This window comes from Colius striatus, chromosome 2 (assembly GCF_028858725.1).
Source record: "Colius striatus isolate bColStr4 chromosome 2, bColStr4.1.hap1, whole genome shotgun sequence".
Classification (NCBI taxonomy): domain Eukaryota; kingdom Metazoa; phylum Chordata; class Aves; order Coliiformes; family Coliidae; genus Colius; species Colius striatus.
Genome location: NC_084760.1, coordinates 105013134 through 105040319, shown reverse-complemented (window position 1 = coordinate 105040319; position 27186 = coordinate 105013134). Strand labels below are relative to the sequence as shown.

General features: G+C 38.3%; 1 protein-coding gene across 1 annotated transcript in view; it reads right to left on the bottom strand.

Annotated features, from left to right (window-relative positions):
* The window catches only part of UST (uronyl 2-sulfotransferase), a 160571-nt gene that overhangs the window by 84404 nt on the left and 48981 nt on the right, over window positions 1-27186 (bottom strand). Inside the window, exon 2 of the mRNA XM_061991682.1 lies at window positions 13210-13253. Within this exon, the coding sequence (XP_061847666.1) occupies window positions 13210-13253 (44 nt within the window). The remainder of the gene's footprint in view (window positions 1-13209; window positions 13254-27186) is intronic.

Here is a 27186-nt window from a genome sequence, read left to right as displayed (position 1 = left end):
TACTTCTGCTGTTGATGCAATCATGTTCTCCCAGCAGAAGGATTTCCAACATAAAAGCAGTCAGATGAAGCATATGGGCTTCTGGCATTTCTCACAGTATTTCAACAGCTAATAGATCATCATCAGGGAAGCAAAATGATTCCTTGGGCAACCTTCAGATTACTTTCAAAGAGTGTAAAATAAAATAAAATAAAATAAAATAAAATCTGGAGTCTCTTATCTAAAGGGAACACAGTGGCACTTTGCTATCAACATTACTCTTCATGACCAAAAGAGCATTACTATTGCTTTAGGATATCCTTCACTGCAATATAAACATGGAAGCTACCATTCTCCAGATCACCTGGGGAAGGGATAAGGATTTGGTGATCATAGTCTCATTTAAGCTTTCCAGACTCCAGGACACCATGTCTGCTGGCTCAGCAAGTAAACATGGGTCTCTCAAGGTTCATACAAAACCCACATAACATACCTAGTTTTACCACTTTGTAACATTTTTAGAGTTTTCTATGAGAAAACTAACCCCCTCATTCCTTGTCATTCCTTCCCTCAGAAGCCTTGCTTCCTATGAAATGCAAAATCCTAGCCTCAATGATTAGAGAACTCCAAAGGTGATGAATTTAACATCTGTGTGCTAGAGCTGTAGCTAACCTTTTCCAAAACAACTGCTAATGATTTCTGAAAGGTTAACATTTAAACCTATTTTATTATGTTGATTACAACACCAGGGACGCTACCATGAAAGATCTTATTATGCAAGAACACACACGAGTCATGCTCTGGACTATCCCTATTCTGGCTTATTTCTTCACATAATAAAAACCAGCATTGGTGTTTACCATGGTCCTGGCAGCACTATCCACACACTACCACTGGAACTTGTGGAATGAGAGTTTCTCCTCCACCCAGACATACACTTTTGGCATACTATGCTGTGCAAGTATGTGAAAGTCTTCAAGGGAAATGCTAAGTAGATGCTAATGAGTGTCAGTGAAGGAGCAAGAGCACATGCAGCATGGGTTTACCTAGCATCCTGGAATGTGATAAAAGATGAGAGTTTGCAGGCAAATGGAAATGTTTAAAAATGCTTCATAATTATTAACTGCTTTGATTTTCATGGCAGAGTTGAACTTTGCAATCTAGCAAGATTTTTTCTTCATTGGTACTCCATTCTATTTCAAGTGGAATTTTGCTGCCTCAAGATTTCAATCAAGTTCTAATTAAATCCCTGATCTGATTAGCCAGTAACTCTGTGGGAATCTTATTAATATAATCCTTTTAAAATGAAATAAAATTAAAGCAGAATGGAGACTTTACAAAGACCAAAGCACAAACAACTTTACCAGTTAAAAAAACAACAATTGCTATGAAGTTTGGCAAGTTCCCACTTTTGTTTCTGAAACTCACCTTTCTACATAACCCAACTCTTTTTTGCACACAGACCATAACCATGGCAACCCCCAAAAAGAAACCATAAGCAAGTATTCAATGTAGACAGAGAAAACTGAAATAATGGGCTATTATTTCCAGGCAACAGTTTAGCTTAAAGGAGATCAATGTATCAATGCCTTGATTCAACAAACATCTGAATGCATTTAGATAAAATCGGACAAGATTCACGATAAAGGCTACACCTCAAAGCTTACTTCAGAAGGATACAGTTGTTAATGGTAATCAGAACTTCACTGGCGGCACTGACGAATGTGGCGAGCTTTAGGGGATGCACTGCTGAAGCTCGGCTCATGTTTCCTCTGTTTACGTCATCGTTCCATTCACACACCAGAAAATGTGCCCAGTACACAAAGCCACGCAGTAGATAGGCTTTCAGTACATAAACAAGTATTTGTCAGTTCCCTTATGACGCTGCAAATCTGCTTTCTGCATATTACACAATGTCGAAGTAGTTAGAAGAAGAAATACTTCTTCCGGCAACTTAAGTTTTTATCAGGCAGATCAAGAAATGCAAGAAACTCAAAACTTTATCAGGCAGGAACTTCTTTCTTTTCCCTCTCATGATATTCACGACAGACTCAAACAGTATAAGAGATGATGGTAGAGGAGGCACTTGAAAAGAAAGCTCCTATTACACTAGCAGAAACAAGTAGTTGGCAATTTACAAAAAGCTAGTTGGAGTACATTTTGTTTCACAATGAGAGTATGTATCATGTAGACTAACTGCTGAGGTGATGCTCTAACAACATGACACTTGTGTAACTATATGCAACTTCAAAAATAATTATAGTGTGACTTTATTGAGCACTGTATCAAAGCCCAGAGGTGATATAAACAATTCAAACATGTAATTCACTTTGGAGCTATATGAATTAGCACTTACAGCTATAAAAAAAGTGAAACCCACAGTACAATTACAACAGCTCTCTCCAAGAGTTTGAAAAGTTACATAACAATTTACTTTTCAGTTCAAACTGAGGTTTTAAGATTTTTTTGCACACTTAAAGAAGATGTCAAGAACCATCAAAAATTGGAAGGAAAATCAAGTTTAACCCAAAATGAATTTGCATCATGAACGACTGTCAAGTAGCTCCACAGGGTAAGTCTCCCAGTCTTGGGAGGTAAGCTGTTTCTCAGATGTCCTGACAAAAGCCTGGGCTTCCATCTTCAGTGGTGGCTTTGTCTCCAGGTAAACCTTGCACCATTTAAAAAAATGAGGGTGGATAATTAATTGCACTGTCAACAGTTTAGGGATCCACCCAAAAGCATACATCATTCCACTTTTACTGAGCCGAATCCAGTACAACTGCCCATATGCCAAAAGTTTCCCAGCCCACGTACAATTTGACCCAGACAAATATGTCAGAGATACATGTTCTCAGAAAGCAATCCATTATCTTTACAACCTCAGAGAGGGACCCCAGCTTTGCTCATGAGAAGGATAAGTACTCAGCAGTGGGTGCCAGAATTGGCTTCTCCTTTCCGAGTAGACACTAAGCTGCGGTCAGATCACGTTCCATGTTTATTAGGTGAATGAAGCCAACCAACAGCCAGACAAGACTGATAAGATCATGAAAGCAGTGAAACATTTGTTGATGTTCAGTATCTCTACATAGAAAAAAATGTTTTCAATGTAACCTCTTAATGGCTTTTTCCTGTCCATCTGAGACAGAATTATAAGAATTTTACAAATGGCTTACTGGGTCAAAGCAAAGGCTCATTTGGCTCAGGGGAAGATGCTTGTTAGGCACTTACAAACCTGAATGCTCTCAGCAGTCCCTTTCTCTCCAGTATCTCTCCTCCTCCAGTACCCCCAAAGATTACATATGGGATGCTGAAGGCATATCCTTGCCTTTTGCCTAAAGAATTTCTTACACAACCTACTACATCAACAAATTCTACAACCTTGTTACCCACATGAATGCATTTCATTTTTAGCTCATCTTGTACGGTTTCCAGAGAATACCTGTTCTCACACTGTGGGTTTCATGACAACAGTTCAGATGATTCAGTTACCAGCTTTGAGATCCTTTTAGATCCACCGGATGCCTCTTTTAAATTGAGGTTTGTCACAAGCTTGCCATGGTCTGTTTAAAGACAAGCTCTAAGATTATCAAGAGACAACACATTCCAAACCTGATGCTGCACAAAATCTCATTCCAAACAAATACCACTTACTCACTTTTAAAACAATTACAATGAATTACTAACAAAGATATGTCAACATAAAACGTGACTGAAAGGTGAAAAAGTGATAAGCCAAAAAACCCACAACTAGTTAGCTTCCTTCTTCCCCAGCTAAAGCACATCAGTCTACTTATGTCAAGATCCATCTGTAGTGTGCAATCACACTGGACAGAGACAAGCTTTTGGAATGAATCAACTCTAAAGCAGATCAAACATCACAATCTTCTCTATGGGTTGCTGAAAATACACTAGAAACCACAAGAAAGGTATGGGTGAAGTTTGTTTTCAAAGTTTGAAAGCCAGAAAGCTGCAGTGTAGCACTGAAAATAAGGCAGAAGATGAAACAGAGGATTGTTCTGTCACATTTTCATTAAGCATCTAATTTAATTGAAAAAGGATGACTTCCTCTCCCCAAAAATGCATTTCATCTGTTTGGCAGCTGGGATATTTGGAAGAATAAGTTAAAATGTGTTCTCTAATAATTCAACATCCCTAAGTACCAAAATAAATTGAAAACATAAGCATGGTGCTCAAGCAGCAACAGGACACTGGTTGTAGACATAGCTGTCAAACTTATTAAGACCAAAGAAGAGCATTGCTATGAAGTATCTGCCAAAACTAATGGCTCATGATAATGTCACAAACCAGATCTGTACAGCCAATATCAAAACTTCCAATATTTTTTTTCTGCAAAGAAATATTGCTCCCTTGCAAATTTAAAAAGAGCTCAGTCCAAAACATAGTGAAGCCTGCCTGGTAAGTCTCAGATTAAGTCTTATTACAAAATCCAATGGCTATACATACAGCAAGCTGAAACTATGATAATATCATAGTAACCTAGGAAAGTTACAAAGAGAAGGTCAAATATCAAGTTTTCAAAGTTTTGGCTGCATCCTGTCAACACATTTCATTTTGCTCCTTTTATACCTTACATTTATCTTCCTACAGCAGCAGCTCACAGCTGAGCAAAATCTCTACATCTGCAACCTGCTGCATAAGATTCCCTGCTGAAGAGAGTGCAGAATCAGGTTTATTTCAGGTATGTGAAGTTACAGCAACAATAAAATCCAGCACATGTATACAAACAGTCATACAGGTTGGTAAAGGGCAGATGCTTTGTTCACTCAGCAGTTTTAGGTCGTCACTAACATTAAACAGCCTCTGGAGGTGTGAGCAGGACTCCTGGCTCTCATCACTCAGCAGCACTTGCTGTATGCAAGGGATGGCAGCTACAGCTCCTCTCAGAGACAAAGGAGGTGAGAGGGAATCACCCTATCAAACAGATAATTGCTTGGGGAGGGAGTACAACCAACACCTGCTAGATTAACCAAATCTTTTCTTTTTGCCTTAGCACACTTTTAAACTGTCTCTTCATTCTTCTTGCTTTCCTCTGCAACTTTTTCACCCCTTCTGGGACCAAAATTAGATATAGTGCTATGTGTTGCACTCTAATGCCAAAGAGAACTAAACAGTTACTCTTCATATCTTGCAGACCTATCTTTTTAATACATCCCCAGATGGCATTTAAAAGTATCAAAGCATATTGGGGTGCAGAGAGTAAAGACATCACTCTTTTTTTTCCTTTACCTCTACATGAGTGTATGCATATTACAAAAGAAAAAGCAGTTATGTCCATTTCTCATTTGTAAATTTCATCACACTATGGAAGTCATCTTACTGTATGCACCTATCTCATAAAAAGGTAAAAGAGATAAACGATATAAGGATGCTTATATCACTGATGCTGGTTCTCATTGAGGGAATTACCATAAATTCAGGTAGGTTAAGAGTTTTGCTGTCACTTTACCCAGTTTTCCACTGGAAGGTTTTCCATGCAATATCAAAACCCTCTAAAGCTGCAGAATTTGTGCAAGACAGATTTTAACTCCAGAGTAGTTTTATGTTATATGTATATCTAGCTTGAAACTGTAAAACTTCTGGTTTTCCTCCTGAGCCCAGAGTTTTGTACTGCTTGTGATATGCTCGGGACACACTGGCACAGTCATTCTCTATTTAAGTAGTAAATCCTATCGCATCCAAACCACATGTTTACTTACTTTACTTACCAGCCCACATTGGATACTTAGAAAATAAGAGATATTAAGTAGCTAAGCCTGGTTTTAAAGCTTCTTATAATACATCATGGCATTGGTGCTCCCTTAAGTAACCTAACTATCTTAAAGTAGTTTCTATCTTTCCAATACAATACTCACAAATTCACCCTTGAAGCCAATAATATTGAATTTGAATGTGGTGAGTGGTAGACTAAATAATTTATTCCTCTGTACATACTACTATTTCTTCACGTTAAAGTTTAACCCTTTTGTACCTATTGTGGCTATCTATTACACTGCAACCAGTGCAACAACTCAAGGTTTTACCACTGCCAAGGATCTGCCATACTGGGTTTCCTTTTGCCCTCCTACCCTTTACTTTAGGCCCACTCCAGTAATTTCACGTCTTATTTTAATGTCTCCAGCATGTTTGCCTTTTCCATTGCACTTTGCAAAGGCACTTTACAAGTCAATTGCAGTGTCAAATAAAGGTTGTTAATAGCCATAACTGAATTTTAATTTCTAAAACAGGCCAGTTCTGATGAATTCTATGCCACAAGCTCATTACTGATGAGCTGGCTCCAAGATGCCCTGGCTTCACACGCTTAAAGGAACTCAAAGGAACTGAATTTCCATCACAGCTTCCCTAGATAACAAATTCAAGTGTAGTCCATGACAATGTGTCACCACCTGGAAGGGGCAACACCAAGAAGCAATTACAGCTAGGACAATGTGCTGCTGGCCAACTCTTCCAGCAGAGTCAGAACACAGTAGATATCACAGTGTCATCTAAAGTTATTCAAAGGCCCAGAATACCTTCTCTGACTGACCAGTCCACATCTGAGTCACAAGTGGATCCTGTGGTGTTGGAGATGCTACATGTCAGAGGCAAAAATGGATAAAGCCTAGCATCAAGTGCTCCCATTTCACCCTTCTGCAATCTGAAATTATTAATCTGGTTTGCTTGGGCAAACCAAACCTCACTGCTGCTAACCAAGGCACGGTTCCTTTTCATTTCAATGGGGGGACTTTACCCTTGCACCTACTCAAAATCTCTAATAGTGGCAGGAGCAAAGCCCTCCACGCTTCTCCAGGATGCTGGGGTGTCATAGGTGCTGTCTCGAGAATGATCTGTTCATGACTTCACTGCCCTGTCCTTTGTTACTCACCCAAACTCCACCTGAATTACCATGATACCACCACTCTCACACAGGTCCCTTCAGCCCAGTCAAGCACCCTATCCTCTGTCCGATGTTTTGACTCTGCTGTTCACTACTCACTACTCATTTTGAAGTCACAGTTGACTTCAAAATCTCATTTTTTATTAAAGCTTATGGCCCTTATTGAAGTACTTCACCACTATTTACTGTTTCCTGAACTACACTTTATAGTTTTGCAAAGCTGGAATAGAAGACTGCTTGTCTTCAAAACCATAAGGCTTTCAAAATAATACCAGACTTTTTATTTGGCTGGGGGTTTTTTATTGGTTTGGGTTTTTCTTCCCCTAGTTTTGCAAGCTTCCATAGTATCTCAAGTTCCAGATTTTCAAGTTTCTCTTCTAGCAAAAAACCCTAACCTTTTTTTTTCAGGTCAACAGAGATTATTTCAGAGGTGTTTAATGGTAACAGTCCTGTGTCCAGTTCTGGGCTCCCCAGATCAAGAGGGGCAGGGAACTGCTGGAGAGAGTCCAGTGCAGGGCCATCAAGATGATCAGGAGACTGGAGCATCTTCCTTATGAGGAAAGTCTGCGGAAACTGGGGCTGTTTAGTCTGTAGAAGAGGAGACTATGGGGGGATCTTATCAGTATTTACAAATATCTAAATGATGAATGTCAGGAAGTTGGGGCATCACTTCCTTCTGTTGTCTCAAATGACAGAAAAAAGGGTAATGGAAAGAAGCTGGAACACAAAAAGTTCCATTTAAACATAAGGAAAAACTATTTCACTGTTCAAGTGAGGGAGCCCTGGCACAGGCTGCCCAGGGAGGGTGTGGAGTCTCCTTCTTGGGAAGTTTTCAAAACCCACCTAGACATGTTCCTATGTGACCCCATCTAGGTGGAACAGGGGAGTTTGGACTACATGATCTCTAAAGGTCCCTTCCAACTCCTATCATTGTATGATTCTAGGATTTTGGTAAATAACAGACTAGAATAATTTCTTGTCCTGAAGATTCTTGATCAATGAATACAAACAAACCAAACAGAAATTAATACCTGAATTCCATTCAAATATTTTTGATCCAATTCACACTTAATAGTGCAGATTCAATTCTAGCTTTTGACAACATCTCCATAATCCTAGTATGCTCTATCATTCACCACCTGTAGCTTCAGCAAGATTCTAACCAATTATAATTCTAACCAATTACAGCCAATGGGAAAATCTGAAAGAATAACTTTTTTTCTTCCCTTTAAATATAATTTAGATGTCATTTATAAGGAAGGAGAACACAATTTTAGAAGTACATAAAATTATTCTAGATATTTTGACAACTATTTCACATCATATTTAATAAAATGAGGGAAATTGAGTATTTTTTTAAAAAAATTGTAGTATTTTATTGACTCTATTAGGCTCAAAAGCTCAGGTATACAGAAAAACAGTACTAGAAGCTACAAAGGGGATCTTTGTGGTATAGGCACTCACTGAATTCTCTTTTAATATTTTGACTTTATCAGCCAGTCATTCAGTCTGGTAACCACAGGTAACCACTCTATTTTAGTGTTTCTAAACTTTGACAACTTTTGTCATCTGAAAACTTTCATACTACATGATCATCTCATAAACAAGTCTTCATTTAACAAGCAGGATAAGGGTTCTTTTAATCACTGAAATCTTCCTACTCTGCCTTGGATAGATTGCTTTAAAGATTATCTACCATTTGTTTCAGAACAGCTAAACAGAGAATTTCAACTCTATCAAAAACACCCACACTCCTACTCATGCTCTTCAACTCCCTAATAAGCATGTACCTAAAAGGAAACAAATCTTGCTTTTCAGTTTTGTTTTTTAAAAAATCAAACACTTCATCCCTAACAAATCTACCCCCTTAAGACTGTAGAGCATAGAAAGTATAAAACTGTGTTCTCAAAAACAATGGCTAGAACTAAAACATAAGTTCAAATAAAACAGGAAGTAACCCCTAAAAAAAGAAACTAAAAGAAAAATGCACAGCTCTTGGCTGTTATCTTAGTTCTGTTATCAAAAGAATTGGAAAAAAATAAAGCTGACAAGCCTGATGAACGCAAAACCTCAATGTAATGGAGGTAATGCTGACATCAACTTCTAGTAAGATTTAAAGTCAAATAAAACAAAAAATCTGCTTGACAATGAAGGCCAACAAGGACTGGCTACAGTACATTCACACCAAAGGTCACTCCAGGTTTCTGTTATTTTTACCCACAGTCTTGATCCATACGGAAAAATGTGTACAATTATCACATAAGTACAGAGTAATAACTGAAAGAATGGTGAAAGAGTTATTTATCCACTTTGCAGCTTCAAAACAACAAAATCGGATCAAACTTATTTCGTGTATGTATTTTATTCGTTTTCATGTTCATCTCATGCTGACCCACATACATTTTTGTATTCCCTTAAAGCTTTGAAGCACTGTCACACATACTAAACACAGGGCTTTGCTGACACCCAAACAGCTGCCAAGAGACATTGGGTCCATGACATGTATCCCATCGGAAAATCAACAAGAAAATATATCACTTGAATGTAATTTACCTGTCATATATGTGTAGAGGATTTGTGCACACAGAAGACAGCTGCATCAAAAGAGGGACATACCTTGATATTCTTGCCAAGTACTCAGGGGAAAAGCTTTCAATCAATAACAAGAGTAGGCTCCATAAAGATCTCATCATTTGTCCTCAAAGGCTGGCTTCACCATCCTGGATGGTGGAAAAAAACCTCTGGAAGTTTTGCTACAGAAATAGGTAGCCCAAATACTAAAACACACAAAACAAAATACTAAATACACAAAACAAATGGAACAAAATACACACCTGTTTCATTCACTGAAATGCTCAGATATTAAATATATCAACTGAGCACCATCGGTCAGTAATGAAGTGCAATTTCAAAGGTGTTTTTAAAATTGGGTAGCATCACCTATAGGCATCACTCAAGACTGTAATCTATACAGAATGGGTAAACAGTCAGTGTGAAAATCCCTTAAAACAGATATTTTCAAATGTGTATAAAAAAATCTCAGGAGGTAGTGGGATGGAGATTTGAACTAAGAATTTCAAGTGCTTTAGCTTGAAGAGTTAACATTTACTGACAGAGCAGGAGGTTATGTTTGGCTCAACTATATTCTCTTTTGTGTGTCACATAATACCAGCAAGACTAGGGTTTCAGGGTTACCGAAAGTTGCACCTACTTGTAGAGAAGGACACACAGATCCATCTTAACACATGTGAAAATCTAGGACTATTCCATCTCTGTTCAAGTCTCTGGTGCCTAAATACCAAACAAGAGTGGCCTATGCCAGACATTACCTTTATACCACTGGCTTGGTAACCTTCATACCTTGGGCAAAGGCAACCACTGCAAATCTTTAGAGGTCAAGTAAACCTTTACTCAAGGAAGACTTGAAAAGCCAGCTCAACTGGCCTTAAAGGGAGAACCAGATTCATGCCTTCCTTCTCTTATTGCACTAAGAAAATTGCTGTTGCAATCTTTATTTGAACAAATAACCCAGCACCTGATCTCCTGAAATGTGATAATGCTATTCCTTATTCAGAGAACAAGTGCTATTTTCAGTTCCTCCACTGGGAAAAAAACCCTGTAGTATTTAAAAACTGACAAATTTTGGCACCTAGCCATGAAAAAATGCCGAAACTAAAACCACTGCAATATATTCTGCAAAACAGCTACAGACCAATGTGTATCAACTATTGGTGGCCTTCCACTACAGCTAACTACATACCACTGACACTAGCTATCAGTCATTTCAACCCCAGGCCATGAATTATTCATTATTTCATTTCTAGTTTTTAAGCAGACACATAAAATTTCAATCCTTTTCAGTCTGAAACTGAAAACCTATCTAACCCCATTGCCTTCAGGGTATGCTGTAATTCCCCCACGTGAATACGTTTAGGGCATTAGGAAAAAGCTGGTGAGCTCCACATGATAGTGCCATGTAGGACTGACCACAGCTGAATGCAGAGGAGTAAAGGTATGTATCCCAGGGTAAGTGACTGCTAGGACTGAAAGGAACAAATAGAAGGTTTTTTTCATCTGTGCATTACACATGTTACTAAAGAACTACACATGCTACATCACATCATCTGTGCTTTGAGAGGACCACAACTGAAAATACTATTGGTATTGAAATATTGAAATAACTGAAAAATTTTAAGTGTTGGACTCAGGATTAAATTCTTCTGACACCTTTTTATATGTCAAATGAAACCATTCGTTGACCTTAACCATCTATTAGTTTAAATGTAAGCAGTTATCTAGTCATATGAACAGAAGCTACCTGAAAGATAACGATAATTACAGTGAATTCAGTTTCACTGACACAGGCAGAGTTCACAATTGAGAGCTGAAGCTGTAAGGAGGGTAAATAATTGCCCTTAGCCAATGGTGTAATGCATGAGGATTTACAAGCAATAGCATCTTCATGCACAACATGACCCTAAGTAAATACCAGGAATTATCTACCCTTTTACCAATCCCCATCCACATTTTGATTATGAGAACGAAAACCAAAACAAAAATACTCCCATCCAAGAACAAGCAGATTTGCCTACATGTTGTCCAGGCAATGATCAAAATGTGCATTCATCTTTTATCAATGCTTCTAAATGCAGGAAATACTTCAAAAAGCAAAATACCTATAATTTATGCAAGGCTATAGCCTGCTATTCCACTGAGCTATTCATTAGACTTTCAGGAGTGAGGATGACTACAGAGGAAGCCCAAAAACTTCAGTGACTGTAAGTAACTAACCAAAGAGTGGCTATACAACCAATCAATCAGTTGTGTAGTTATCTAATCAGCTGGCCTTTCTACAGACAGCTGAGCTGTATGCAGATGAGGAAGCTGTGTGAACAATGCCCAAAATGATATGTTTAGATAGGCAAAAGAAACTTTCATAATGTAAAGAGGAACTGCATCTGGGTGGGATAAAACTGCTATTGCCCACTGGAGCATAGCTCACATCCACAGCACCATTTATCTGTAATGTCAAATCCTGAAAAGAATCAAAGTGTCTATGAAATTTTCAAGGTGAAAAACTCTTACATAGATTACACCCTTTTCCTTACTGGAACAGCTAAGCAAAATAATCTGCCTGAAAACTAAACTAGAAAACAGACATGCTCTTGCTCACCCACACCAGCGCAGTGTGAATTCTGCACTGCTGAGGAAAAAAAAAATTATTCTTTCATCAACAGACTCAACTTTTTGGCTAGAAGTGACCATGGAATATTACCTTTTCATAGGGAGTTCTTAAAACAAGTTTCTACTCAGATATGATTAACATCTACAATAGCGTTCAGGCATCTAAGTTCTGTTTAAGCTACTTGAAAAGTTTAATATTCAAGGAAGCCATGGGCTACTTTATCTAAATTAGCTATGACTAATTATTACCATATATATAACCACAGTATCTCCACTCCTCTTTCTGATCCCAGAGAATGGTAACTGCTGAGTGATCTCTCCCTGTCCTTAACTCACCTGCCTTTCATTATATTTGTCTCCTTCCTGTCCAGTTTAGGAGCATGAGTGATAGTATGGCTTTGGTGAGCACCTGGAACCCAGTCAGGGTTAAACCACCATACTACTATACAAAACGAGTTACAATAGTCATCTTGTCTGGAAAGTCAGACACAAGTTGTGTTTTAGAGAATACACCAACACAAGGTAAAACAAAAGAAAACAATACAGGAGACCATAAATGCTTGCTTCCTCTTTTTCCTCTTGAAGAAATCATCACAATACTGGTCCTCACCTGAAATGTCATGTGGTGTCATGATGATGGTGAGAGAAAAGTCAATGCAGCAGTCACACGTGATGAGAGCAGTGTACTATGTCCCTGTAAGAGGGCTCATTACGCACATTCATAGCATGCACGTTCATACATATTGACTAAATATATCCTACTGCACTGCTTGAAAGCATCGCGACTGCAGCGGAGTCCATGTTTTAGGAACTCCTGCCAGCAAAAAGCCCATCTTCACTTGCCTTATTAGCTCCAATTGCATTGTCTTGTTTTTCATACAAACATGCTGACAGATAAAACATTGCTAAAATTCTGCCTCCCCTGACTCAATGACAAGAATTACATTAGTTAAATCAGACAGAAAATTGTAGCATATTATAGGAACAAAAGATATTATTTAGATACATTATATTATAGGATATTATTATGGGAATAAGAAAAAAGTCAGAAAGGCCAAATGCCATGAATGTAAACTCAGCAGAGTTGCTTTGTAAACAAGACACAGTTAAACACAAAAAGAAGAAAGAAACACAAAATAACAGCAGCTCACCTTTTGAGGGGGTGGCCCATGGTCATCCAAGTAAGTGGAATTTCCTACAAAAAGAAGAAGGATGGAGATAAACAAAAGTCATCCAATGCAACTTCAAAACTTGCACACTCATGGAACCAGTGTATCTCTATCCCACTGGTTCGGTGGTGTCAAATAATTCACAGAAAATAAATAACCTCTGCTTTAACTTTGGATTAACAAGAGAAAAGCAAAACTATTTGTTTTGGTCACATTTCTGATAAAAGATTAGATATACACTGTTATTTTATCAAAAAACCTAAATGGGTCAAGGCAGCTCTAATTAAAAACTCATGGCATTCAATTATTTGCACAACCAAAACTGTCATCTGTGTGCTTGTACATTTTAAGCAAGTGAGCACAATTAACCTCAAAAAGATTTCTTAAATGAGAAAGTATCAAACATCTTCATCGGGTTTTGGTCTGATGTAGTTGACAAGCATTCTCTTGTCTCTCTTATAACATGGATTTTCCTCAACCTCCAAGACACGGTTTTCTTCCTGAGATTATTTGTATTAATTGGAGTTGTATTCTGATGTATTTGCACTTGTCCTTTCCAAATGCTCTTTTAATTCAGATAAAAAGCTTCAGGAAAATTTAAAAAAAAAAAAAGCTTCAAAAAAACACTTTTAAGCACTTCCTTCTACAACAAAAGAGGCAACAATTTCAGATTTTTTACCCATTACTTACAAAAACACACTGATATATAAAATACATCCTCCCACACACTCATAGGCTATCTTCCCTGCAACTGTCCTCTCTGAACCTGTCTCCCAAAGGATTAATCAGGAGTTTCCCAACACACCCCAGCAGAAGATGAAACCTTGCAGCAAGCTTAGAAGTTCCCCTTGGGCCACATATGCTTCTCCTCTCAGTCATCCACCCACCAAAGACAGTAAAAACAAACTCTGCTTTAACCTTACATCAGTATGGCACATAAGAATGTTTTACTAGATATCCAAAGATCACATGGAGAAGGACTGTGAGACGTATGTCCCACTCGTGAGTAACTCTGTTCCTGGGGTCTTGAATGGGCAAGCAGACAATCAACCCTGGGGCAATGCAGGCTAGTGGGAGCAAAGCATGATTTGGCACCAAAGTGACCTGTCCAAAAGAACACAGTTTCTCATAGTTTTTCATTGACAGAAAAATCAGAGATTTCTGGATCCAGGGGGCAGGAAGGAGAAGTTTTTGTGTGAATGAGTGTGATGTATTGCCATGTACAATAAACAGTCAAGATTATTTTGCAGAAGTATTTTTCTTTCTGGGTTTAATATATTTTTTAGCATACATTATGAAGCTACAGAAACACGAGCCAAAAAAGCTTCTAGCTTATCTAGAGGTAAATCCCAACATCCAAAACTTGCTCTTTTACAGATGTAGGTAACTACAAAGGCTAGAACAGTGACTTCCCATAGAAAGCCAAAATCATGAATTTTCTGTAACATACCAGAAACTCATATTTCTATATACTTGAAACAAAAAACATCCTTTGAACAACATAGTTGACTCATTTAATGCCATAGATAATGTGAATGATTCCCTACATTCAGGATAATTTCTATTATCCAGTTCTCTGATACAATTCCAATTGATATGGAAAATACTCAGTTCCCAGACTGCTAACAGAGTTGTGTGTGGCTTCCCAAAAAAGTAGCTGCTCCATACACAGTTAGGTGCACTTGGAAGTCAACATTTCAGGAAAGAACAACTAAATAAAAAACTGAAAACCAAAAACCGAGAGTTACACCTGTGTGGGGAGCAAGGAAAACCCTCCTAGTGCCTCTCCTTTTGCTCTCATTCAGGATTTAACTTCCATGTAGGATCAGCTTGTTATTATGAACTTCATAGCAAAGTAAAATTGTTTCATTTTAATCCATACTAAAACAAGAGATGTTTTCATTTTGATTGTCTAAATAAGTTAACACATTAGAAATGTTATAATAGGAAAACTATTGATTTGTTAAAAAGAGTAAGAAAACTTGGAGTTTTACAATTGCTTTTATAATTGAGTTTTATAATTGGTGTTAAGAAGACAATATTAATAGTCATATATTACTTTTCATCGCCTTAAAACATAGGCAATTTATGCATATTTAAATACAAAGGAATATATGTAGCTAACATATATTAACCATATCTTTAGTAATCATCTGTCACAGACTATTTTGCTGTAGAAAAGCATGTGAATTAACACCTCTTGACAGTATCTTATAGAGCAAAGTATCTGAGCTATACTACAGAAACCTTTTTGAGATATTCTTTAAGCCAATAACTTCTGTGATTTCACCATTCTGTACCAGTAATTTATGTTCTTAGCATACATATGGCATTTTCTTTCCTTTTTAACTTTTTAACAATTAGAATTACTTTTAAATATCCTTGGCTTTGACTATACATCCCATAGGCTTTATTTCTCTTCTCAGAATGTTGTTCTTTTATAGCACAGTCTAATTACTACTGTATCCACTTAAAAGGCAATTTTGGCCCATTCTAGAAAGGCCTTTTTCATGGCAGTTGCTTGCTCAAATACAGAAAAAACTAACAGTGACAGAAACTAACTGCCAGACAGACACAAGTGATAAAGGAAATTAAGAGTAATGACTTGAAATCTAGTCAGAATAATTTCCAAATGAAGGGCAGAGAAAAGAAAGCTGCAGACATTTCCCATTCTCTTACACTGTTCCAAATGCCACATGCTGAGCTAACTACTGTCCCCTGCCAGATCTCTTCCTTTTGCTCCTCCAGCATGTGAAGCAGAGCTGATCTCAGCATTCACAGCATGCCACACCAATTCAATAGTCTGAATTCTTTTGGGTTTGAGTTTAAAATGAGTACTTGTTTTTGATAATAAGAGTAAAACTGTTTACTGTATGATTGGTAACACACCCTAAAGTAAAAACCACTAAAATAACTGAACAAATCCAGCTTGGATGGAGGGGAGTGGGCAGGCTCTGAGGTACACTGGCCAGCTCCTTAACCCCATGAGGTCTTGCATGTACTTGCAATGTCTTGCACTGGTAATCGTATCATAGATTTGGGCTTGCTTCTATTCTGCTTGCAAAACGGGTGCCACGCTAGAGGAGGCTTAATTCATGCAGAAATATACTGAAAACCAAACACCTAGGTCAGAATATTGCTGCAGAAGACTTTCAGGAAAGATTATGACTTTTTAACAAAAGGCCATGAAAGGCTTATTAAGAATGACTCCCAAGGAGGGTATTCACAAATTTTAGGAAGTTAAGATGGGATGCTGCTTTCATACACAGAGCCAATTGTCAGAGAATATGGTCAGGCTAGATTAGCTTAAAAAAAAAAAAGGAAAAGAAAAATTCAGCATTAAAGCATTATAATTATTGCAGCAATGGAGAAATACCAAGGTAAAAGTATAGTACAAAATAAGTTTAGTACAAAAAAGGAAAGTTGCACAGTAGAAATCCAGTACTTAGGAATGAATACTGTAAACACTGAAACCACTGTTCGTAAGCTCAAGTGTTTACAGTAACTACATCAACACAATAAGTTATCTAAGATGGGGAACATTATTATGCAGCTTTTATATGCTCTGGCACAAACAGTGTGTGTTTGACATCACTAAGTGCCACTGGAAGAGAAAAGGCTTTCTGTGGTGAAACTGATACAGCGGTAGAAGAGAAGGTGATCTTTCCTCATTAAGAATCTAGCCCACTGTCCCAAAGCAAGCTGTGTCATTAAATTATTGAGACAACTTCTCTAAAGTACTTTAATAAAGCTTTATTCATTGGTCAAGACATCAGTGATCTCGCCTGTTGCTCAACAAGACACAGATTTTTTTTTTCTTCCTGGAGGAGAGTATTTATTGTTTAAAACATTATTTTTTTCTGCTTTGTTATATATTCTGCCTTCCTGTAATAGCACAAAAGTCCAAGGCACTGGAAACAAGTCAGACAGAATAATCATGTCCCAAAATAGTGGTGTTATGCATTCCACAAACATGTTCAACAGTACACTTGAGTTGACTGAACAGTCTCCTTCAGTCTCTCAGAAAAAAAGAAAGGAACTCAGCTTTATTACAGAACATGACAAATTTGTGGAAGCAGTCCAAGTTTTTCTATAATTTATTATCTTTGAGGTTAAGTGAATCAGCTGTATGCAGAATCTTTGGGGAAACCTTGTGGTTATGTTCCTTTTTTCTTGGAATCACTGAAGTGTGGGGGTTTTGCTTGAAGCAAGCCAAGTTTATACAGAGAAAGATGGTCAGTCATCAGGATTAAGGATAAATATTACTGCATCCAGAACTACAGAAAACAAGAGTAACTGCAACTCTGGAAAAAAAATCTTTCAAAAAAATGACCATGGAGTACAGGAAAAGGTGGCAAATGGGCTTCTGCATGAAGACCCTTTGACAGCAACCTAAGTAGGATCACTCCACTTGAACAATTTAGATATCACAAGGAAAGAATTGCGTAGAGATAAAGGGAGGAAGCCAATATGGAAAACATGGAGTTTTCACTATTTTCCTGGAGCAGTGTTTTCCCTTGGTGCGAATCACAAGCAGTAGTCTAAGGGAGCTGGGATCCAGCTACTGCCAAATTTCATGTGTCTTGTAAAAATGTTTCTTTGTTCTCTTCACTTGGTCACCAACTCAAACTTTTAGGCACCAATACAACCTTTACTGGCATCCTATCCCTTAGATCATCTGACACTAAAGAAGATTACAGTTTAATAGTTGTCTGATGAGTCTTGTGGTCTGGAAACCCAGGCTTTAGAGAACAACAACTCTGACAAGCACCCCTAATCATTAAGAACTGCACCTTCAAAATAAACACAAGTGCCAGTAAATAATCAGAAGAGGATCAGTTTTAGCCTGCTTTCAGACACAAAGTTATTTAAGTAAGAAACTGGAAAGGCACCCCACAATCAAAATCAGTTCATAGCTCCCCAGTCCCAGTTATCATTTTATTCTACACAATCTCCTCACTCCTTTCACCATCAAAAATTTCCCAACACAGAAAACACTGAGGAGGCTCCACTGGCAGGAGCATTAACTCAAATGGGGCACACCTGTGGCTGGCAGCACATACGCAGGCCAGGCAGAACTGCCAGCAACAACTGATTGAGGGTAGTTTCTGAGGTTTATTCTAAGCCTCCTGCACTTTTCAGGTGTATCTCTGTCTTTTTTGGTTTTTTTCTCCTCCTTTTTAATCTTTTTCTTCCCAGTAGAGCGAGCAGTGGGCATCCTTAGAAATTTCATAATATATCTGAAATAATAAGATGCCCTCAGTCATCATGTCATGGAAGCCCTTTATGGTCCAAAGGCAGGGAGGCAGGCTGGGGACTACAACCTGAAGCTTTGCAGAACAATGTCACCCAGCTCAAATCCAACCTAAAAGGAAAACCCCGATACTGCTGAGGTCAGCAAATCTGTAACAGCTTTAGCAGAGGGAACATTTTCCAGAGGTGTGCAGGGAAGACTAACATAGCAAAGCATCACTGACCAATCTGCACTGGAACATAAAGTGTCTTAACTGCAATTTCTCTCATCGTATATAATAGGCATTGATTTTAAAAAACATTCTGAAATTTATTTTTCTGCTTCTCTTCTTGCCTTTCAAAACATTTTGGTTATTTCCAAATAGTTACTTTTTAAAATCACAAAATAATTAGTTTTTAAAACCAGAAATACAAAAAAAAATATTGCAACTCCAAACCCTTACATTTACTTCTGTCTACATTGCTGCAAGGAAGCTGGAACGTGATAAAAATACCGATTCGGCTTTACTACCCAGCAAGCTGAACCCTGGAAATTTCATTTAGATATAATTCAGTTTTGTTTACCTACCATACCAGAGGTTTCATACTTCTAACACAATTAGGAGAGAAACCAGCACACACAAGTACAGTTTTTGTAAACTTACTGGTAACTTTGCATCTGTAATATGTAAGTAACACTGGAATACAAATACAAAAGGTTTGGACAATGGTAGATTCTAAACCAATGCAGAATATACATCAGAGAAAGATTCTAAATGAAAAATTCTCCTCCCAACAAGTGTGGTCAAACAATACCTAAAGCTAGGCAATTACAAACAAAGCTGTTCAAAATTTAAGGAACTATCTGCAAAAAGCTCACAGTTCGACAGGAAAACTGCCATGTGCTGTAATCACAAAGACCGATCTCCTACTTCATTTCCTAACTGTCTAACATTAGAAGAATAGTGGAATTTGTGTCAAATTTCTATGTCTGAATACAAAAAAGATTGGTGTAGCATAGAAACTAGCAAGTTAGAAAGAATTAGAAAGATCTGACATTTGGAAATAAGCGAGACTGAATGACATTCAGGTAGTGTACTTGGGAAACTGCCCGTGTCAGGCTGCATTAACAACTGTCTTTGAGAATTAATAGAGAATGAATGAGTGAAAATCTGGCTTTAAGCAAATACTCTGAAAACAGTTATCAAAAATCAACACTCAAACTGGAAACAGAAAAACGTTGCAGTAAGTCAGCGAAATGCAAAGTGGCCACCACTAGGGCAGATTAGGTAGGCACCTGCCAGGAATGACGCAGGTGCTGCCACGCTGCTTTAGAACTGACCAGCAAATTAAACCAGCACCTATTCTAGCCTTGTTTCTTTTAATATTTGATTACTTTTAAAAATCAAACAAACTTCCTCTGGGTGTTTTTCTGGGTCCTATCACTCAATATTCTCATCCATGGCTTGAAAAAATGCATTAAAAAGCACTGCTATTAAATTTCATATCAATACCAAATTAAGGGATTAGACATCTGCTGAAACTCCTGGGAAAACACAGAAAGATACCGATCAGTTGAAGAAATGACCTGAAAACACAAGATGCAATTCAGTAAAAACAAGCATCAAAACTTCAACTTGGGTAAGAGCAGCATCTTCATTAAAGCAAAATGGAAACAAAGTGAACTGTAGAAAAAAACATAGCAAAGAGGTGATGGGAGGTGAATATCAATTCCCTTCCTTTGGATTTCTTCGACCACTCCATGAAAACTTTTCAGGAAGACCTTTCCGCTCCAGCTGTATGTACAATGACAGTTTCACTAGTTTGGCAAAAGGTCTCTTATAACTGATTGTCACATGAAGAAACTTTTTAAGGCTTGGGGTTACTCCAGTTCCCTGGTTTTCCTGAGTGAAAGATAGTTGCCAGAATATCTGCAGGTTATTTGCCTTCAAAGAAAACTTTTTAGCTCTACCCTGTAGAATGCATGACGCACAGGAAGAAACCGTGGGACAAAAGATGGTGGTAAGGCCATGACACTTCCCTTCCAATTTACGTGCTCTTGCCTCAATGGAAAGCAGCACATCAAAGGCAGGAGACTTCCCCCTGCCCATCTGAACTACAAGACTGCAACTCCACAGATGAACCTGCTCTCTACAAGGCTCTCTTTACCCAAGTGTCATCAATTTAAAGGTGCAGTTGAGGGATGGACAAAAGGACACAATGATGAAGCTTCAATGAAGACCCATTCACGTGCAAGGCCTCATAGTCTCACTTTACCCTGCCATTGAGGCTACAAACTCCAGAGGATCTGTATCTTACCAGACACCTTCTCAGATGATACCAGTCTCAAGAGTTTCCTATTACATCAATACCAGACATGAGCTCTGCTCTTTCGCGTGACATTTTTCCAGAGACAAGGATTTTATTATTTCAACTAAATCCAGCCTGCAAGCTTTATTCCTGTCCATTGCATTTACGCAGATATTTTCAGATATGCTTCTCTCTTCTCCTCCTGCACAGTCAATCTTGGAAAACAGCAGGTCAATGAATTTTGGAAAGCACTCAGCTGGCAAGTCACCAATTATTCAAGGAAGACTTTTATTACTATTATTAGTATTATTAAGTACTACAATACAAATGTTGCCCAGAATGAGTTGTTTGTTGGGCGTTAGGTTTGAAGTTCCTGTCCCTGGAGGCACATTTCCGAGAAACTGCCCAGATCTGTGGGCTGACCCCAGCGGCACCTTCCTAATGGAGAAGAAACGAATACGCTTCACAATCGGTCACATAAAGCTCTAAAGAATTATTCATATTTTTATCGTGCTAAAGCCAAATGAGTTTTCCTTGCATGTGTTTTGCACAACATCTCTTGAGTCATACGGTTGCTATGATTTCGTCTCACTACTTTACAGAGGCAGCTGCGTTTAAGATAATGGATCCCCCCCATATGAGGTAGCCTGCAGGATCCAGCTGTGTGTCTGTATAGTTTTCCACTTTCTTTACAGTTCAAGTCTGTCTCTATCTGATCTCAAAATAAAAGCGTCTTTTTGTAGGTCTGTCTCCTTTTCCTCCTCTCTACTGGTTTGTGGGGTTTTTTTGGTGCCATGAGAGAATGACAGTAAAATTTTTCCCTATACTTCTATATCTCTTGAAATGCAAGAGTACACTATGTAAAAAAATGGCTATCATTGTATTGTTTTCCTGTCTGAAGAGAACTTTATTTAAAAAAAAAAACCAAATTGTTTAACCAATCGCTCCCAATCCTCAAAAGTCTTAACAGGCACAAAATTTGAAGCAGCAAGTCTTGCCAATGTTTGTTAGAGGTCTGTAACCGCAAAAGAGAATACATAAGTAGGACAGATAAGGAACATACTGTACCTAAATGAGCTATTTCTTCTTTATGACACATTAGCATAAAGTTCTATTAATCTTTATTACAAAAAATACTAAAGCTTCAGATGGTTTTCTGGACTTCAAAATGATTTAATACAAATATTTTCCACTACTATAAATGCTTTGGCCAAACTGCTCAGTTTTCACACTATACAGCTACTGGCTTTTGTTCATGAAGATGTTTTAACTCTCTTCTACTCCTGTTTCAAGTAGATGCATTTGAGTGCCAAAGAGACTCCTCAGTGTGTTTTCTATTTTAGCAACTTCTACATAGAAATTGAATGTTTAAAAATAAGAGGCAAGTTTTAGCAATCACAGAGCACTGGACTTAAACCTGCCTTTCCATCTCAGCACCATTTCATCTCCTACAACTGTTGAAGGACAGGATTGACCCCATTCCTGTCATTCCAATCCGTTCCAATATATACTTCCTAATTCAGATTTCTGAATTTACTGAGAAGAGAGTTGTCTTAGTACATGGAATAGATAGCTTAAAACTCCATGTTTGTGAAGGAATTTTCTTGATTCCCCAGAAGGCTGTGCTGCCATTCAGTGGGATCTCAACTGCCTTAAGAGCTGGGCAGAGAGGGTTCAACAAGGACAGGTGCACAGTCCTGCACCTGGGAAGGAACAACCCCATACACCAGTATAAGATGGGGGTCGAACTCCCGAAGAGCAGCTCTGCAGAGAGAGAGACCTGGGAGTCCTGATTGGTAATAAACTAATCATGACCCAGCAATACGCCCTCATGGCCAAGAAAGCCAATGGCATCCTGGGATGCATCAAGAAGAGTGTGACCAGCAGGTCAAGGGAGGTTCTGCTCCCCCTCTACTCTGCCCTGGTGAGGCTTCATCTGGAGTCCTGTGTCCAGTTCTGGGCTCCTCAGGTCAAGAGGGACAGAGAACTCTGGAGACAGTCCAGCACAGGGCCACCAAGATAATCAGGGGACTGGAACATCTTTCATATGAGGAAAGGCTGCGGGAACTGGGGCTGTTCAGTCTGGAGAAGAGGAGACTGAGAGGTGATCTTACTAATGTTTCACAAGACAAAACACACATACCTTTTCAATCTGAAATATTGATCAGGGGTTATACAAGTTTCAGGAAAGCACACTCAGGAACCTCAACACAGAAAGAGAAGTTGCAAGAAATGCTACTACTGTGCAGTTTAGTCTAGAAAAGAGGAGACAGAGGGGAGATTTTATTAACGTTTACAAATATCTAAAGGGTGGGTGTCAGGAGGTTGGGACATCCCTTTTTTCTATAGTAGCTAGCAACAGGACAAGGGGTAATGGGATGAAGCTGGAACACAAAAAGTTCCACTTAAACATAAGAAAAAAACTATTTCACTGTGAGGGTGAGGGAGCCCTGGCACAGGCTGCCCAGAGGGGTTGTGGAGGCTCCTTCCTTGGAGGTCTTCAAGACCCACCTGGACGTGTTCCTATGTCACCTGATCTAGGTGACCCTGCTTCTCCAGGGTAGTTGGACTAGATGATCTCTAAAGGTTCCTTCCAACCCCTACCATTCTATGATTCTTCTTCTACAAAGCACTGCCTAGCACAAATACCTGTATGAAGGAGACAACACAAGCCTCATGACTTTCAGCAACTCACAAATGTACCCAGCAGTATATATAAATAGGTCCTGATGGCTTTTCCAAGATTCTAAACAGTAAAGATTTCATTATCAATTATCAAGCATTTAGAATGCTTTCAAGTTTCAAAAGGTTTGGTGAAAAATTAAAATGACACATAGTTTTCACATTTATCAATTAATTCGTACAGCCTTATGCTCTCCAATGACTAAAACACTGTCTCAGAATTGTCAGTAATGACAGGTTCTGCATTAACATCTTTATGTTAAAAAGGGAACTACACCGGATGCAGTGTCATAGAATCACACAGCAGAAGTCTTCCAATTGACATTATTTCTCTCATGCTCTCTTGCCTGTCCCAGAAAGATCTGCACTTTATTTTTACACTAGTAACCTAACTGGCAATGAGTTAACTTGATGAAGGTACTAAAAACATTTAAAATGTATTTTGACTCACTTGGATAACTGTTTATTTAGGACTGCTCTTGTGTGCTTTGACCACACTTATGAACTCTGAGATGCAAACACTCACTACTGGTAACAATTACCTAGGCGGGCTCTTTCTTTTTATATCTTTTTCCTGCGTTTTATTTAGCTTGGAGAACCGCATCAGGATGGCACCACTGAGATGTGGTAGTTTAACAGATCTCTGTCACTCACCAATCTTTCTGCAGACCATGCTTCTTATAAGAGCATCTTAAAATATACAAAAAACATTTGTGCCATGTAGACTATCACAATATAGTAGCCATTATATAAATTTAGCTTCTCAGTGTACACCACATGCATTAAGAGACTTTTTTTTTCCTCTACCTACATATAACCATATAAATTACAATCTCTGCTTTGCTTGACTGGCTGGGAGACTCTTAACCAATATGGAATCAGTTGCTTAAAAAAGGTAAAACAAAAGTATTCATATTGGAACATACTATAGAACAATATAACTTCTGAGTAATGTGTTATTTTTAGGATATTCCTGTCAGCTTTCTTAGTAAGAGTAATAATGCTTTTTTTAAAGCCAGAGCTTGATGGTAAAACTTTTCAATTTTTGCTGAGAGGCAAGAATAGGCTTTTTGTTCTAATCATATAGCAGGCAGAATGGTGTCATTCTACCACATTTCACAAGGTCATTTCAGCAACTGTATTTCATTTCTACAGATTTCCATAGGGCTTGGCTGAGATACAGAGTAAAGAAACTGCACACTGAAATTAACATTCAGATTCATGAAAAATGCAATTCTTCATATTTTATTCTGTATTAGATTCTATGTGTCTCAGAAAGATAACATTTGGCGGCCAATAATGAAAGAGAAATCTACCTAAAGAAATATAATGTAAAGAATTATTTATTGTTTTACATAAAAGAAATCTTGAAGACCCTCTAGAGCTAAGCCAGAATACTGTTTAATGTTTCCTACCTACCAACAGCAGCAGTTAGATATTTCATGAAAAGTTCAAGATTAACTACTAAACATGGGTGGTTCTCATTTTCTTATACCTCAGAAGGCAAGAAAAATAGAAACCCAAAAATCTAATACACATATAATACATAAAAAACATCTTATCTCCTATTAAAAAGTTTATAGAGTTGTCGTTTTCTGTGTATCAGAAGCTTACATACTAACTTAACAGCTCCATTTACTCCTATATGCTCTATGTTTCCTTAAGCAAAAACGTTCTTACAAGGTAAGATCATCCAGATCTCACTCAATTTTCTTACGGCTCTGTCTTTCTTCACGTGGGATTTCTATCCCTTTACAGCAGAGTTTCTCTAAGTACAGTAATTCTGAAGTTAAATTACCGAGTTCCCCCAGCCAGCAACATACTGCAAAACTCACTCCTCCTAAGTGAGCTTCATTTAGCATGACTGGCAGTCTTTACTCAGGAGTCGTATAACAGAGATGTTAACATAAGAGTGTTAACATAAGCATCACTGACACAAATTAAATCTCATTCCATGTACTGTAGTGTTCACTGCTGAAGGGTTTTGTTTCAGGTTTGGTTGGGGTTTTTTTAATGCTTATGTTTTAAAGCCACCTAACAGATTTGATACTTTCCATATTAAAAGAGACCATTTTCAGAGAGTAAATGCTCAGATTTTTCTGAAGCCAGGTACCTAAAAATTAAGGAATCTAACAGCTCCAGACAAAAACCCAATGATCTGCTGTGTAAAAATCGTCAGGATAGACATATGTCTAAGTGGATGGTGCCTGCAGTACTGATTTAGTTACTCACGGAGAATTTAACACTTGTATGGATTGTCCTGACCTCTGATCCAAAGACAGAGGGTACGTTCTGATGAAACTGAACTTTCTTTCAAATGGTCTCTTGTGGAAAAAGGATTCTAATTTCAAACAACATTCAAATATCAGTATAATGTCAACACCAAACATGTTTCAAACTGAACATAACCTCGACACTTTAAAAGAGTGCCTTCAGCTAAACTGCACTTCCACAGCTGCAGGCACACTGAATTTGCTACCCTGCTATGAACATGAAATAACCTTTGAGCAACAGTTGTAGCTTTAGCATAGGGCTTCAGTGTCTTTGGCCTGACAATGCTGTAGCCTTTGGGACATGTGTCATGACTTTTGTGGCATCATTTTGCTCTCTAGCCCTCAAAAAAGCATCTCAGACTTCCTGCCACAAGTAATTTTGTTCCAGGTTCTGACATACTTATGGATCTGCTATCAGCAGCTCTCATGCTATAGTCACACTGAGTCAGCTCCTCAGCTCCCCTAACTCCAAACAAAATACAGCTGTAAAAATATCTCCTCTCCACTGACGCTGCAACTTCACACAAGCCGTTTACAGGTCTCTACTGTTTTCTTCTCGTTTCCCACAGCAGTTTCCACTGTATTATATTATTTACCGATCAAGAGCACTCTGGATCTTATTTTGTCAAACACTAAGAAACAACTTAATTCCCCTAGCAGTCTTGTCAAAAATAGTACATTCTTTTTTACTCAATTTAAAACAAATAGTTAAGTGGAAAAAAAAAGAAAAAATCAGCCTGAGTCAGACTTCTGGCACGGAGACTATACCAAGCCAAACTGTTGAAAATTGGGAAGCTGAAAATGGGACCTTAAGGAGGTAAAACTGGGCTAGAAACCTTGACAAAATGCCATGGCACTGGGATTACCGATATTCGTATTTCAGAAGACGCCAGTGTTTTCACTCGGGCTGAAATGTGAGTTCACAGCCAAGACACAAGCAATAACGTGATTCAAATGACTCAACTGGGCCCACAGATCCTACTCACATGCCAGTATGTCTTCCTCCTTCGTTTGCATTCCTTCCTTAAAATACTACAAAACAGTGACATCTCAAAGATCTCTGATATAATTTTTTTCTTCAGAGTCATTTTACAGTCATTTTACAATCCAGATTATTGTTTGACATGTATAGTAAGACTAAAAGTCCTACTAAGGGTTACAGCAGTTATTGGAAAGTCATGACAGCAACCAACAAAGGCTTTTGACACCGTCTCCCATAACATCCCTGTCAGAAAGCTCAAGCAGTGTGACTTGGATGAGTAGACAGTGAGATGGATCAAGAACTGGCTGAATAACAGAACCCAGAGAATGGTGAGCAATGGCAATTGAGTTGGAGGCCTGTGGCCAGTGGAGTTCCACAGGGATCAGTTCTGGGGACAGTCTTGTTCAACATCTTCATCAACAACCTGGATGATGTCACAGAGTGTACTCCCAGCAAGTTCACTGATGACACCAAACCGGG